The sequence below is a fragment of the Dama dama genome, chromosome 12 (genome assembly GCF_033118175.1).
Source record: "Dama dama isolate Ldn47 chromosome 12, ASM3311817v1, whole genome shotgun sequence".
NCBI lineage: Eukaryota > Metazoa > Chordata > Mammalia > Artiodactyla > Cervidae > Dama > Dama dama.
Genome location: NC_083692.1, coordinates 59,442,683 through 59,456,884, shown reverse-complemented (window position 1 = coordinate 59,456,884; position 14,202 = coordinate 59,442,683). Strand labels below are relative to the sequence as shown.

General features: G+C 35.4%; 1 protein-coding gene across 7 annotated transcripts in view; it reads left to right on the top strand.

The window, feature by feature from the left end:
- Positions 1 to 14,202, top strand: part of KLHDC1 (kelch domain containing 1) — a 38,633-nt gene that overhangs the window by 12,830 nt on the left and 11,601 nt on the right. For 4 of the 7 annotated variants that reach the window (XR_009695128.1, XM_061157415.1, XM_061157420.1 and 1 more), the window contains 7 exons: positions 2,182 to 2,260; positions 2,595 to 2,642; positions 3,877 to 3,960; positions 8,171 to 8,254; positions 8,735 to 8,793; positions 11,574 to 11,686; positions 13,185 to 13,257. Coding sequence is in view for 6 of the 7 variants with exons in the window: in XM_061157415.1 (XP_061013398.1) it covers positions 2,182 to 2,260; positions 2,595 to 2,642; positions 3,877 to 3,960; positions 8,171 to 8,254; positions 8,735 to 8,793; positions 11,574 to 11,686; positions 13,185 to 13,257 (540 nt within the window). In the remaining variant the exon portion in view is untranslated. The remainder of the gene's footprint in view (positions 1 to 2,181; positions 2,261 to 2,594; positions 2,643 to 3,876; positions 3,961 to 8,170; positions 8,255 to 8,734; positions 8,794 to 11,573; positions 11,687 to 13,184; positions 13,258 to 14,202) is intronic. The other 3 variants (XM_061157416.1, XM_061157418.1, XM_061157419.1) reach the window with 3 other exon arrangements.

Genomic DNA, 14,202 nt, shown 5'->3' with positions numbered 1-14,202 from the left:
TTTAAGGAATCTCCACACTGTTCTCCATAGCGGCTGTACTAGTTTGCATTCCCACCAACAGTGTAAGAGGGTTCCCTTTTCTCCACACCCTCTCCAGCATTTATTGCTTGTAGACTTTTGGATAGCAGCCATCCTGACTGGCGAGTAATGGTACCTCGCTGAGGTTTTGATTTGCATTTCTCTGATGATGAGTGATGTTGAGCATCCTACTGCTTCTTTTAGTCTACACTGTACCATGGAGAACTTTCATTTTTCTGTATCTCTAGTTGGAAAGCTTGTTTTTTTGCTTTTGTTTTGTTTTTACAGCTGCATAGTATTCTTCCATGAGGATATATTATAGTTTATTTAACTTTTTCCCAATAAATGAAGCAACACTTAGATTATTTCAATTCATATGCCATTACAATCTATGCTTTAATGAATATCTTTGTGTTTATATACATATAATTGCAGATCTATTTGTTGGATAAAATTCCATAATTTGATTTCTGGATCAAAGGATAATACATTTATAATTGTGGTAAATGTTTATTTTGCTAGGGCTGATGTAACAGAGTTCTATAAACTGAACGATTTAAACAACAGAAATGTACTTCCGTGGTTGTCAGTGGTTAAGACTCTGCCCTTCCACTGCAAGGGGCACAGGTGTGCATCCTGGTCAGGGAACTGGGATCCCGCATGCCATGGGGTGTGTCAAAAAATGTATTGTCTCATAGTTTTGGAGGCTAGAAGTCTGAGATCAAACTGTCAGCAAGGTTGGTTCTTTCTTTGGGTTTTCAGGAAGAATCTACGTCATGCCTCTCCCCAGCTTCTGGTGACTTGTTGGTAATCTGGTGTGTAGAAGCATCACTCAGATCTCTGCCTTCATAGTCATGTAGCATTCTCTCTGTACTTGCTTGTCTTCCTCCAAATTTCCCCCTTTTGTAAGAATACCAGTTATATTGAATTAGTGCCTACCCTAATCACTTCATCTTAACTTGATTGCCTCTATGATAGGGGTCCCCATGTCTCTGCCAGAATTATCTCATTCTTCCTGAACTTTGTCCACCTTTTACAAACTGGTCTGTTACTATTTCTGTTAGAATTGTTTTAAAGGCCAGGTCTGCTATTCCAATATCTAAAGTCAGCTTATATTGACTCTTTCCTCTCTTGATCGTGGGTCACTTTTTCTTTTTGCCTTTTCATATACCTTCTAACTTTACATCATATGGCAGACATTCTGTTTGAAAGAACAGTAAAGGTTGTAGTAAACAATCATCTCTCCAGAAAAGGACATGCCCTTTCTTTCTTTTTCAGGCTGCTGGAGTGGACTTTAAGTCAGTCTAACCTGCAGTTGGCCTGTGCTTAGGCTTTGTTGCAGCTTTAGTTTCATTCCGTTTTAGCACTGGCTTCAAATGTTCTAATGCAGGATCAAGACTTTTCTTTGCTAGGACCCCACATTTTGAACACTAGAAATTGTGAAGAGGTGTTGAGCTGGACTTCACAGCCATGTACCTACTTCTCAGAACTGTGAGAGATCCCTCCTTGTTTCATAGCCTAATTGGTAGGTATTTCAGTTGCTAGGGAGTTCTCTTTGCTCCGCAATCCCACTTTACACTTTTTGTACCTTGAGTGACGTCTTTAAGCATTGCATGTCCTCCCTGGCCTTTGTGGGCAGCACTCCAAGGTGTTTCCTTCAGATTTCCTGTCCTAATCCCAAACTTTAGAGTTGATAGCTCAGATTGCCTCAAGAAGAGTTGCTGTAATCTCTGCTGCTTCATACTTTTGGTGACTGGCCCAAAGTCCTCTCTGAAGATTATGTGAATACTTTTTGAATAGATTCAAACTCCCTAGGTGACTGAGTCTCTTAAGGTTCTAATTTGCTGTGCTAGCCAACGTGACTATTGAAATTTTGGCTGACTTTTATAAACCCTGTGTGTGCCAGGTTCTTCCTCCTCCTGCTGTTGCATCAAGGATGAAAGCAACGGTGGGTTTCTCTCTCCTACTGCAGGCTCATCACTTTCTGGAATTAGTTCACTTAGGTCTCTTTGTTCCCATAGCGGTTTGATTTTTTTTTTTTTTAACTATGGTTTTGTAGTTTATATGTCTTGTTTAGGTTGTGAGAGAAATGATGTCTTTCAGCTTTCTGTGAACAAGCTGAAAGCAGAACTCCCAAAGTGTGTCCTTTGTTTTGTTTTTCAGATTAATATATTTTGGTGGCTATGGGTGTAGGAGACATAATGAACTCCAAGATTGTTTTGATGTTCATGATGCATCTTGGGTAAGAGAGTAATCCCTGTTTACCTTTTCCTCTAATTTAGTGTCGCCTTAAAGTTTTTAGAAATAATGAGCCCAGTCCTTCTCATTTTAATTTGCTATAATTGATACTATGAAAAAAAAGTGTCTTTTCTCTCTTTTGAATTTGGGTTCAGTTGCAAGAGATTCTCTCTCCTAATGGTATCAGCCTTCATTGCTACTGGCAGAGTAATTTCTTTTCTGATATCATAAATCACTTAAAGATGCTTCTATTAGACAAGTAGTGGCTTTAGCACAACTTGAAAAACTTTGTTCATAGGTAACCACAGTGGCTGTTGCTGACATACACCTCCTTTTAGGTACGTCCGCCAGAACTATTCATAGCTCAGACTGGCTTCTGTATGACAGTGAGTAAGTTGGTAGTGATACTGCTTTTTTCTACTTATTCTTACGGGCTAGAGAATAAACTATTATATTAATGAAAGAAGTCATGAAATGAAATCCTCTAAATCTGTTTTAAAATGAAATCTTTTAAAAGATAACTTTAAAAGCCATTGATCTCACCACCAAGATACACAGTAACCTCACTTTTACCTTCTACTAGCGTATTTTATTATTGTACATTATTAATGTAAATATATATGTACATTTCTTGTATATCCCTTTGTATATGGGTATTTAAAATTTCGCCATAGGCTTTACTTAGACTGTGTGTGAAATTAATATATGTTAATAAAATTGAATGGTTTTTAAGTGATTAAAGTGGTTTACATGGTTTTTGAGTTTTTAAAATGAAGTATCTTTTAAGTTTTGCTACTTACAGTGTTACTGATAATTTTAGTAATATAACTTCCCACTAATTATGTCTAATTATTTTTACTCATCAGTGAAAGCTCTCATTTTTTTTCTCAACTAGTATAGTTAGGGTAATGACCATGTCCTGAAGTTTATGGTGTACAGGTAGGTTTTTTCACTTAGATTCTGAACTAGGTAAATTATTTAGTTTATTTGACTTGTCTGACAAGTCCTGATGAAAATGAATGACATAGTCCTGATGTATAACACAAAACTGCTGCAGAGGTAAGCTCGAGTGGTGGTAGAGGATCTCAACAACGCAGAAGATAACTACATACAGTCTAACTGCTAAATCTTTGCCTTGCCAGGTCTTCCTAGAAGACAGAGGAGAGTAAGCATACATTTAATGTATAAGAATAAGCTGCTTAGTTAAGTGATTAGAATTCTTTTACAAAAAGAACCACTGTTCCCTTAAGTTTCTAACAGCAAAGATGAGAAATTTGGCGCATGTACTTTAGGAAAACAGATTTTCAAATCTAAATATCATTCTTTCCTCTGCAATTTTCAAAGAGAGAATCCTTTGAGAGGATTGGAGGATTGTTAACAAGTACAGTGATGAGTCGTGCAAGCAATGCTATGAGAAGAACAGGTGCTAGGCGATGCTGCTGTAGCCTGGGGATCACCAGTGAGCCACTGGTCTATGCGTTAAGTTTATAACTATGGTCACACTTGAGTCTATTTCTGTGAAAATGTCTATTATTTCACCAGTAAATATGCAGTGAAGCTATCATGCAAATCTAAAAGTCGTTAAAAACTTTTAAAATATTTAAAAAATTTATGTTTTAGGAAGAGCAGATATTCTGGGGATGGCATAATGATGTTCACATATTTGACACAAAGACACAGAGTTGGCTTCAACCCGAAATTAAAGTAAGTATTGTGAAAAGTTACCTTTATGTTTTTATATTCATTAATACTTTTAAAGTGAATTTCTTTTACTAAGTTATTGGCTGTTAGTAATTGAGTTTGTAATCATGTACAAAGGGGTTCTCTTGAGTGCAGTCACTATTATTGTTTTTTTATCACATATTTTTCTCCAGGTTAAGGTTTTCTAGAAAAATCTAGAGAGGTGCCATCATCATTCTTTACCCACAAGTGTAATGCCCTGATTTAATGAAGGCTCTTTTTAAAAGTCCTTTCGTAACAAAGTTCATGATTTTGAAAAGCCCATGTTTCATAAACTCATGAAATCTCAGTACTCTTTCATGTGCTAGTGAGCAAACACAAATTCACATGATTTTAAGCCATAAAGAATTCTTGCATAGCTGGGAGGTATATTTTGAAGTGGCTCACACAGTGGAAAGGCTACAGGGACCAGGGTCTTAGGAACTGGAGCAGGTTACCCAACCTTGTCACAGTATTTCCATCTTTCTATTGGCTTCTCCCTGCTTCTCTGTGTGCTAGCTTATTCTGTCTGCTGCAGACTGGCCAGCTCATTTAGGAGGGACTATGGCCCTGCCTATACCAGCAGTTCTTTCTGTTGGTGCTGTATTTTCTCAATGTCTGTATCTTCACCCTGGCTCTACTTAGCTATGTTCCTCCTCTATATCAATCCCCGTTGCCAAGGGTATGATTGGTCAGGCCTGAGTCTGAGACCTGTCCCTAGGGGAGCAAGGTATTGTGATTGGTCAGATCATTGGAACTGTGCAGAATAAAATACTGAACAAAATTTTTGTTCAAATTTTTGAACAAAACCAAAAATTTGGTTCAAATTCTATTCTCTGTGATTTTAAAAGAGAGGAAAGAGGATTTGAGAGGATTGGAGGATTGTCAACAAGTACAGTTATGAGTCATTCAAGCAATGCTATGAGAACAGTTGCTAGGTGATGCTGCTACAGTCTAGGGAAAAAACAAATTTTTGTCCACTAACATGCATGTGGGCTTCTCTGTTGGCTCAGCAGTAAAGAATCCACTGACAAAGCAGGAGTTTGACAAGTTTGATCTCTGGTTTGGGAAAATCCCCTGGAGAAGGAAATGGCAACCCACTCCACTATTCTTGCCTGGAAAATCCCGTGGACAAAGGAGCCTGGTGGGCTTTAGTCCCTGGGGTCGCAAAAGAGTTGGACACAACTTAATAAATAAACCACAACACGCATGTATGCCTAAAATTCCTTGCAGTTCAGCTTGTGTAAATGGAAGTGAGGGAAGTTCTATGCAAAATAAAAAGTGTTACAAGTCTTGACCCATCTCAGCATCCTCTTTTTCCTAGCAGTAGCTTTCACATTTCCAGTGTTCTTCTGTTCTAATTTTGGAACTGATCAACTATCAGTCAGTCATATTTGTTGATGGAAGTTTCCTGCAAGTCAGTATTTGAATGTTAAGATTTATGTGTTAATGAAATAAAAGCATCTTGTCTCTCTTAAAATAATTTCATATCAGTAAGCAGGTGGAGAGAAATTTTATTGATACTGGATCTACTAAAACTCATCCTAGATCTCTTTCAGGCTTCTTAACCCTTTGCTTCCTTAGAGAATAAGCAAGAATCTGGAGCTACTGCACACATAGTTTTAGAATGTGCTCCTTGGGATCAGTGAGCTGAGGTAGTTTCTAAGGAGTTCTTTGGGACTTCAGGTCTTTCCGTGACTGTCTCTCCTTACTGTAGTTTGTATCCCTCCCATCCTTCTGTGCCAGGGACAGGGACACTTTTAGTTATTGTTTAAAAATATTTTCACTGTGATCTCTCTGATCATTTCTTCAGATACGTTCTTCGGTTCAGTTCAGTTCAGTCGCTCAGTTATGTCGACCCCATGGACTGCACCACGCCACACTTCCTTGTCCATCACCAACTCCCGGAGCTTGCTGAACTCATGTCCATTAAGTTGGTGATGCCATCTAATCATCTCATCCTCTGTCATCCCCTTCTCCTCCTGCCTTCAGTCTTTCCCAGCATCAGAGTCTTTTCCAGTGAGTCTGTTCTTTGCATCAGGTGGCCAAAGTATTGGCGTTTCAGCTTCAGCATCAGTCCTTCCAATGAATATTTAGGACTGATTTCCTTTAGGATTGACTGGTTGGATCTCCTTGCAGTCCAAGAGACACTCAAAAGTCTTCTCCAACAAATGTACTCCAACAAAGAACTGTTACATTGTTTATATTCTATCTGAAAGTTTTTCTGATGTGGTTGCAGCTAGAATCTGTTTTCTTTATTTTCTAGAGACTTCCTTAAATTAATTCATTTTTCCTAAATATCTGCATCAAAGTGCAAGGTAGCTTGATACAGTGTAACAGTTACTTGTTTTGAAGTTGAAGAAACTGGATTTGCATTCTAATTATGTCATGAAAGAGCTGTGTATTTTTAGATAAGCCATAGAGTGTGACATAGGCTTCCCAGGTGACCCTAGTGGTAAAGAACCCACCTGCCAATGGAGGAGATGCATTGATTTTTAATACTTAAAGAATCTGCCTGCAATGCCAGAGACCCAGGTTCAATCCCTAGGTCAAGAAGATCCCCTGGAGCATGGCATGGCAACCCACTCCAGTATTCTTGCCTGGAGAATTCCATGGACAGCGGAGCCTGGTGGGCTACAGCCCATAGGATCACAAAGAGTCAGAAATGACTGAAGCGACTTAGCACACACACATAGCATGTCATCCATAAAGTGGAAGGTTGAAAGAGTTTTCCTGCACAGGATTCTTAACTCTATCAGAACAGAATTGCGTTATTTTGAGTATTTCAAACAACTTAATAAGCACTATGCATCGTTTACACAATCACATAGGCTAATGCAAATGCCATTACTTTGTTTTTGTTTGGACTCATATGAACCCAGTTTATTCAGAAGCTTTGATTGGCTATTAAATGTATTTCATAAATAAAAAAAGGAGAAGGTCAACATTTATTTCATAATGAACATATACATAGTAGAAGAATTTTTCTAAAATTTCACATCAGATACTGGAGACTAAAACTTGTCTTGCTTGAAGAGTTGGGAATCGCAACACAAATGGTTCCTTCTCATTTATTTAAAAGTCTTATATAGGTAATGGGGCTTCCCTGGTGGCTCAGATGATAAAGAATCTGCCTGCAATGCAGGAGACCCAGGTTTGATCTCTGGGTCGGGAAGATCCCCTGGAGAAGGACATGGCAACCTACTCCAGTATTCTTGCCTTGGAGAATTCCATGGACTTTGGAGCCTGGTGAGCTATAGTCAGTGTGGTCGCAGAATCAGACATAACTGAGCAACTAACACACACACATATAGGTAATATCAGAATTATTTCTTACTGTGTTGACCTTACAGTTACTCAAGTAAACCTGAAAAGTGTAGAAAGTTGTGATCTTTGATGCAGAGATTAAATTTTGTATGCCCACATTTGGTAGCCAATGAGTTGAAAATACTGGGTTCCTTCAGAATTTGGAATGAAAAATACAAACAGAAAAGTACTCATCATGAACATGTGGAAATTATGCAGAAAAGTATTTATATTTTATTCATTCATCTACTCATTACACTTTTTTCCCCACCAATCTGAAACTTCTCTGAAGAAAAGATCTGCTATATTTATTCAAAGCAAAGGATAAAGGTGTATTATCAGTTAATGTCAAGAGTTTTAGTAAGAGAGAAAACACTGGCTTAAGCCAAAAGTAAAGTTCTTATTGTGGAATTTGAAGCACCAAGAGTCTTCAGGGACAGATTTAATTTTTTTATTAGAGTCTCTGAGATTACCATTCTGTGTACTGCTCATTCATATTATTAACTCTGTGCGTGTGAGAGAGAGAGAGAGAAAAAAGAGAGGAAAGAAGGGGTGGGGTGTGTCAGAGAGACAAAGAGAATGTCTTTAAATTTAATTTTTAAATCTTTACATTTTGAGCTAAAATTAATGTGAAATCTCATGCTGCCAAATAGTGTCAGGTATTTAAGAAAAACATTAAAAAAAATAAAGATCTGAGTGAATTAATTCCTTAAGAGTAGTATTTGTCTATAATTGCTTACTACCTTGGACAGACTTTTGCATTAGGGTTTTTAATTAAGCTGCATACATAATTGTAACTTAGCAGCAAGTATTTTGCATCCTGAGCATAGGAATGTAACTTAGAGCCATTCTAATCCTTAGTGCTCTGTTTTCTGATCTCTGCTTGCAGGGTGGCATTCCACCACAGCCACGAGCCGCGCATACATGTGCAGTTCTTGGAAATAAGGGCTATGTCTTTGGCGGACGTGTTTTGGTTAGTGTTTTTTATGGAAATGGTCTTTTCTTGTTTGATGTTTCCTATAAAAATTTATCCTTTGTTTTTGTGGAATAGCTGAACATTCAGATAGTCTGGAAATTAAAATACCATTCAATAGTAGCTTTAAAAAATCTCCTATTACCTGAACAGACCATATCTAAGTAATCACAAATGATTATAAATCATATTTTAATGGGGAGAATCCTTCACTTCAGTGATTTATCAGAAACACCTTACTTCTTATTATCTAAATCTTGTTAGTTTATACTCATTTTTTCCTTTCTCCCCTGACACATTCATTTGGTAGCTCTATGATAATCTTATTAACGCTTAGCATTGTTTCCCAATATGTAAACTTCTGATATTAAGTAAAATAGAGTTGATCTATTTTTAATATGACTTTATTTTAAAGCCAAAATTTAAGTCCACGAAATATGTAAAACACCAACTGACCAATTTCATGCATTTTTATTTTAGCAAACTAGGATGAATGATTTGCACTATCTAAACTTAGATACCTGGACCTGGTCTGGAAGGTAAGTTCGAAATTCTAAGTATTGTTTTAACCTATAGGTATTTCTGTGTTTGTGTGTGTCTGCACATGCATGCTATAATCCAAATTTGGGTCTGTAAAACTGAACAGATGTTTTCTTACCCTTCAGATTGTTTGCCTAAGCAAGGAATATGTAGATATAAATATAGAGTTTGTTCTTTAATCAGGCTACCTAAAACATGAGAACACTAACAGTTAATTGATTATGTGAAAGTACTGGGTTTTTTTGAAATTACTGGTTTTATATTACAAATTCTTAAGGGTCTTTAAGAAATAATGAAACAAACAGATAATCAAGTGAGTCAAAATCAGATTTTATTGCTCCTAATATATATTTAGAAATAGAATAATATATTTAGCTATCAATTCATCTGTTCATGTAATGAGATAGAATGAGAGCCATATATTATGCCAAAGTACAAATACTGTTAAAAAATGAAACCACAGAAGTACTAGAAGGAAATATAACAATTTATCTTTAAAATCTTGGCGTGGAAAAAGCTTTTCTAAAGATGATATAAACCCAAAATTCATAAATGAAAAGACTGATAAGACCACTTAAGAATTAAATATTTCTGTGTAGAAATATATACCATAAAATGTTAAGAGGCAAGTTGGAAAATGCAAACAAAAAGCAAACTAGAAGTAATATTTACAGTAATTCTAACAGAAAGGGCTATGATTCACAAGAACTCAGAAAATCGGAAAGAAAAAGACAATACAGTAAAAGTGAACAAGGAACATGAATGAACAACTCGTAGAAGAAATACGAATATTTATAAATTATTATTTTTAATGTTCAACTTCATAAATTATTAAATAAATTGAAATAAAAATAATAATTTTCACTTTCCAGGAAGAATAATTACAAATGACCAGTGTATCCTATGTTGTAACAACACAATTAGTGGGTGTTTAAATTGGTACAATTTTCTGGAAGGTGGTCTGGCAATGTGTTTAAAATATGGAATTTCTACTTTGATCCAAAATTCCTTCCAAGACAAATATTGGACAAGTGTTTATATGTGTGCACATATATGTATATGTGTGTGCATACACAACAAAGATGTTTATGGCAACATTATTTATAAAAGCAAAAACATGACATCAACCCTCATGTCCATAAGTGGGGGCTGTTAAATCATGGTACATTTGCCCAGTGAACTGCCATGCTTCCATTACCAAAGGAAACTATGCTTCATGGAATATTCTGCAACATATTAATTGAATGAAAAAAATTTACAGAACAGAATATGTGATCCTATTTGTATATTTTTAATAAATATGTTTAAGTGTGCATAAAAGTCAGGAAAGATATATACCAAATTATGATTTCTTATTGCTGGAAAACAGGATTATAGAACTCTCCTTTATGAAAAATAATTTTGTGGTTGAACATTTTGTAACCCAAATATTTTTTAATAGTTACAAAAACAGTAAAAATATTTCCATTTTGGAAAAAACAAATTACATCTTCTACCACAGGCCCATGTTATTCTCACCTCCTATATTAGTTAAACTTTTTCACTTATGGTCTTTTCGTGTGTTTTTTTTTTTTTTTGGCCTCAATGCATGGCCTATGGGATCTTAGTTCCCTGACCAAGGTTTGAACCTGTGTCCCATGCACCAGGAAGTCCTTGTGGTTATGTTTTTTAAGAATATGACAAGATTTGTTTGAAATCTTTAGAGGTTTATCCTGGATCTGGAATAGCTTGCATGCTTTTATTTTGTAATTAGAGTAGCTAGTGTTTTCAAGAAATTCCATAATAAAAAGACCAAAGTAAAAAACAACAACAAAATCCCACAGTCAGCTGAAAATACAAAATTAAATGTGAAACAACAGTCAAAAATGATATACATGAAAATAATTACATTGAAAACCTGAAGAAGTTTTTACTGATTTACCAACAGGGAAGCCAAATCTGGACTCTGTACACTGACACTGAATTAAATCTCAAAGATAGAGTTTTGGGTGAAGTAAAAAAGAATAGCTCTATCGCTGTGCCAGGCAAAGGGGACAACAGTGGGCTAATGCCCTCAAAACTGTGTGTCCCCACCCGAGGGAGCTTGTGAGGAGTCTTACAGTCCAGGAACAGGACTGCTGATAAGGATCAGGGTTTGTGCAGGGTCCACATTCCTTCAGTCCAGAGATCGTCTGACGTCAGATGATGACGGGCAAACTGTGACCTTCCCTGCCATGATGAATGTTTCATCGAGTAGTTAACATCTTCCATTTGGTGAGGGTTTCAGTGCTACAGAAGAGTTCAAAGATATTATATATATCCCTTGAGGTGGAACCAGGACCCTGCCCCAAGAATGCACTTTTGTTTCTTTACTGCTCCTCCCTTGTTTCTGCACCCCCTCCTTTCCCTGATCAGCAACTGTTTGAACCTGCCCTTTGGAACTCAGAGAAGGGGACATAGAAAGGCTTTTGCCTAGGAGCTCCATAGGATCCAGCATTTCTGTAGGAATGATGCTCAGTATGCATTGTGAATAACTAGGAATTGACTTTTTAAATTTTCAGTCTGTGTTCCATGGCCAAGAGGGATAGATGTTACAAGGAAAGAAATGGCGTAAATTTGTCTAAGAGTTTAAGAATGTTTTAAAAATATTATTGTAGGTGGGATTAGTATAATCAAATTTTTTTAAACTGGGAAGGGCAGTTTTTTCTTTCGAGATCTGAGATGATCAAAAACCTTTTATTTTCACTAACACAGTCAAAATTTTTTTGACTAGACTTTTCTATTTTTTCCCTCACCACAGGATTCCTATTAATGGAGAAAACCCTAAACATCGGTCATGGCATACTTTAACACCAATAGCTGATGATACTCTTTTCCTGTTTGGTGGACTAAGTGCAGACAATATTCCATTAAGTAAGCTGAAGTTTAGCCTACAATTATTATCTTATTCTTTTTACCTAATTGTATTTGATACTATGGTATCTTTCTTTTTCTGATTTTATAGTTTACCTTTATCCCCAACTATGTGGTCACATCAAGAATTTAGAAGTCCCCTTTGCTTTTGTACCCTTACCTCTCCTTAAGTTCTCCTGTTTCCTTGGTGTAGGGAAAGGAAGTAGTTGAACCTAGGGGAATTAAAGCCCCTTTCAACTATAGTATTCTGTGATTTTGTGTCCTCCTAATTTTGACCCAGATGCTTACACTATAGTCTAGAAGAGGGATTAGAAGAAGAGCCTTTCCCAGAAGGCTCTGAAAAGACAAGGTGGGAATGCCACTTGCTTCTCTTTTTGTTCCAGAAGTATAAAGAAAGTGCTTAGCTAGAGTTTTTTTAACTTCTGACACTGCTGATTCCAACGGCTGTGAGTTTGTATCCCAGTTTTTCTTCAGCAGTAAAAATTGTGGCATCAAGATAGACAAATGACCAAGAATATTCACTTAGTTTGACATATTAAGTGTTTTGTAATTTAACTCACAGTTTTCTATAGCTAGACATTTTCCTTAAGATACTTTATATACCATTAAGACCATCTGTATAATTTTATATAGGCTGTAAAAACAATTACTTGTTTTCCAACAAAAATTTTTATTGTGCATCAACTGTGTATCTGGCAGTCTGCTGGCCAAGAAACTCCAGATGCTGGTTGGAGGAACAGCCAGTTTTTATAGATTTTTATGCTTGTCTAATTTGTGGGTTTTTTAATTAAAAGAGATTTGGAATCTAACTTAAAAACTAACATCTATACATCTTAAATAGATACAGTATTGTGTCAATTATATCTCAATAACAAAACTGGAAGAAAAAAATTAACATTTACCCATTACACTAGGGTTTACTTAATTATATCTTCATGAGCTCTAGTGCTTCAGATGCCTATATGCTGGTTTTTGTCATTGAACTATGGAGAACTAAATGTCCTAACTCCTAGTCTAGTCAGTTTCCTCCCTTAGAGATTCAGTTTAAGATATGGTCATGTGGGTATCAGATGATCCCAGAAAACCATTTGGAGTTTTCTTGACTGTGACTGTAGCATTGTGGTTAAATGATAATAGCACTGTGGCTATTTACAAAATGTCCAGTTGTTTTTTTTTTTTTAGTGATGCTCACTGAACTATGTATGGGGAAAGTGATAAGAGAGCTAGGATTTGCTTTAGAATAATTCAGCAGCAAGAATGACAAAAAGACATAAATGGAGCACATGTGGCAAAACCTTAATAGTTGTTGAATCTGGGTTATGTGAAAGTTCATTGTCATGTTCACTTGACTTTTGTCCATGTTTGAGAATTTTTATGGTAAAATAGGCACACACACAAAAGATAGTCATATAAATGTAGCATGATAAATTTGGGGAAAAAAATTAAAATTTTATCCCAAAGACCTGATCTTAATTTCTGGACTGTCATAATATTGCAGGTGATGGTTGGATTCATAATGTCATAACAAATTGTTGGAAACAGCTTACACATTTACCGAAAACAAAACCCAGGTAAGTCCAGAAGTTGGCAAATATTGAAATAGTTAAGAATTTTAAAGTATTAAGATATAGCAGTAAATTTATAGTGTTTGTCATTAAAACCAGGAACCATTTGGGAGGATATCTTTCAAGTAAACTTGATATTACCCAAATAATACATAGTAGAAAGGATATATTCAGTTTCTATCCATATTTGTATATTTGAAAGTAGTACTCTTTTAGCTAACTGCATAATCTTGCCTGATAAATATCAAAAGGCTAAGAAGTTGAAAGTATCATATAATGCTAATATTTTTAATAAGTAGATGAAAATGGGGTTGGCTTTATTAGTAGTTATTTGGGTTTTGAAGTGGTTTATAGCAATTTAATGAGGAAGTTGCTTTCATGTTTATCAAGTAGATGACAGATTATTATTTTGTTTATTAACTGATGTACTCATTAGTGTAAATTTCTTGAAAATGTATTAGTTATTTGTGGTATATTATAGAGTAAAAGATTGTAGAAAAATATACCATTATTAGACTGCAAAGAAAATCACATTCATATTGTAATTCTTATTTTTTCTAATTTGATTGAATGTAATGAAGATATATTCATAGGAGATTCAAGTAGTTTTATCCATTTTCATGTCATGTATTTCAGAATTTTTTACTAAGATTATATTAATGTGAAGCTTATTAATGATATATTAATTCATAATTAATGATATATTAATCAATTAAGCTAATTAATGATATTAATACTATTAATTATTACTAATAATGATATATTAATGCATAACCTAATGTTATGTATTTCAGAAATTTAAGAAATAACAAGTAACATACTTGAGAAAAAGGCCTAAAGAATATATACATTGAGTATATCTATATTAGCATGCATAATACATTTAGAGCTTATCATAACTTCATATGTGATTATTATATTCTTATGTATAAAAATTCAGTGGATGTATTC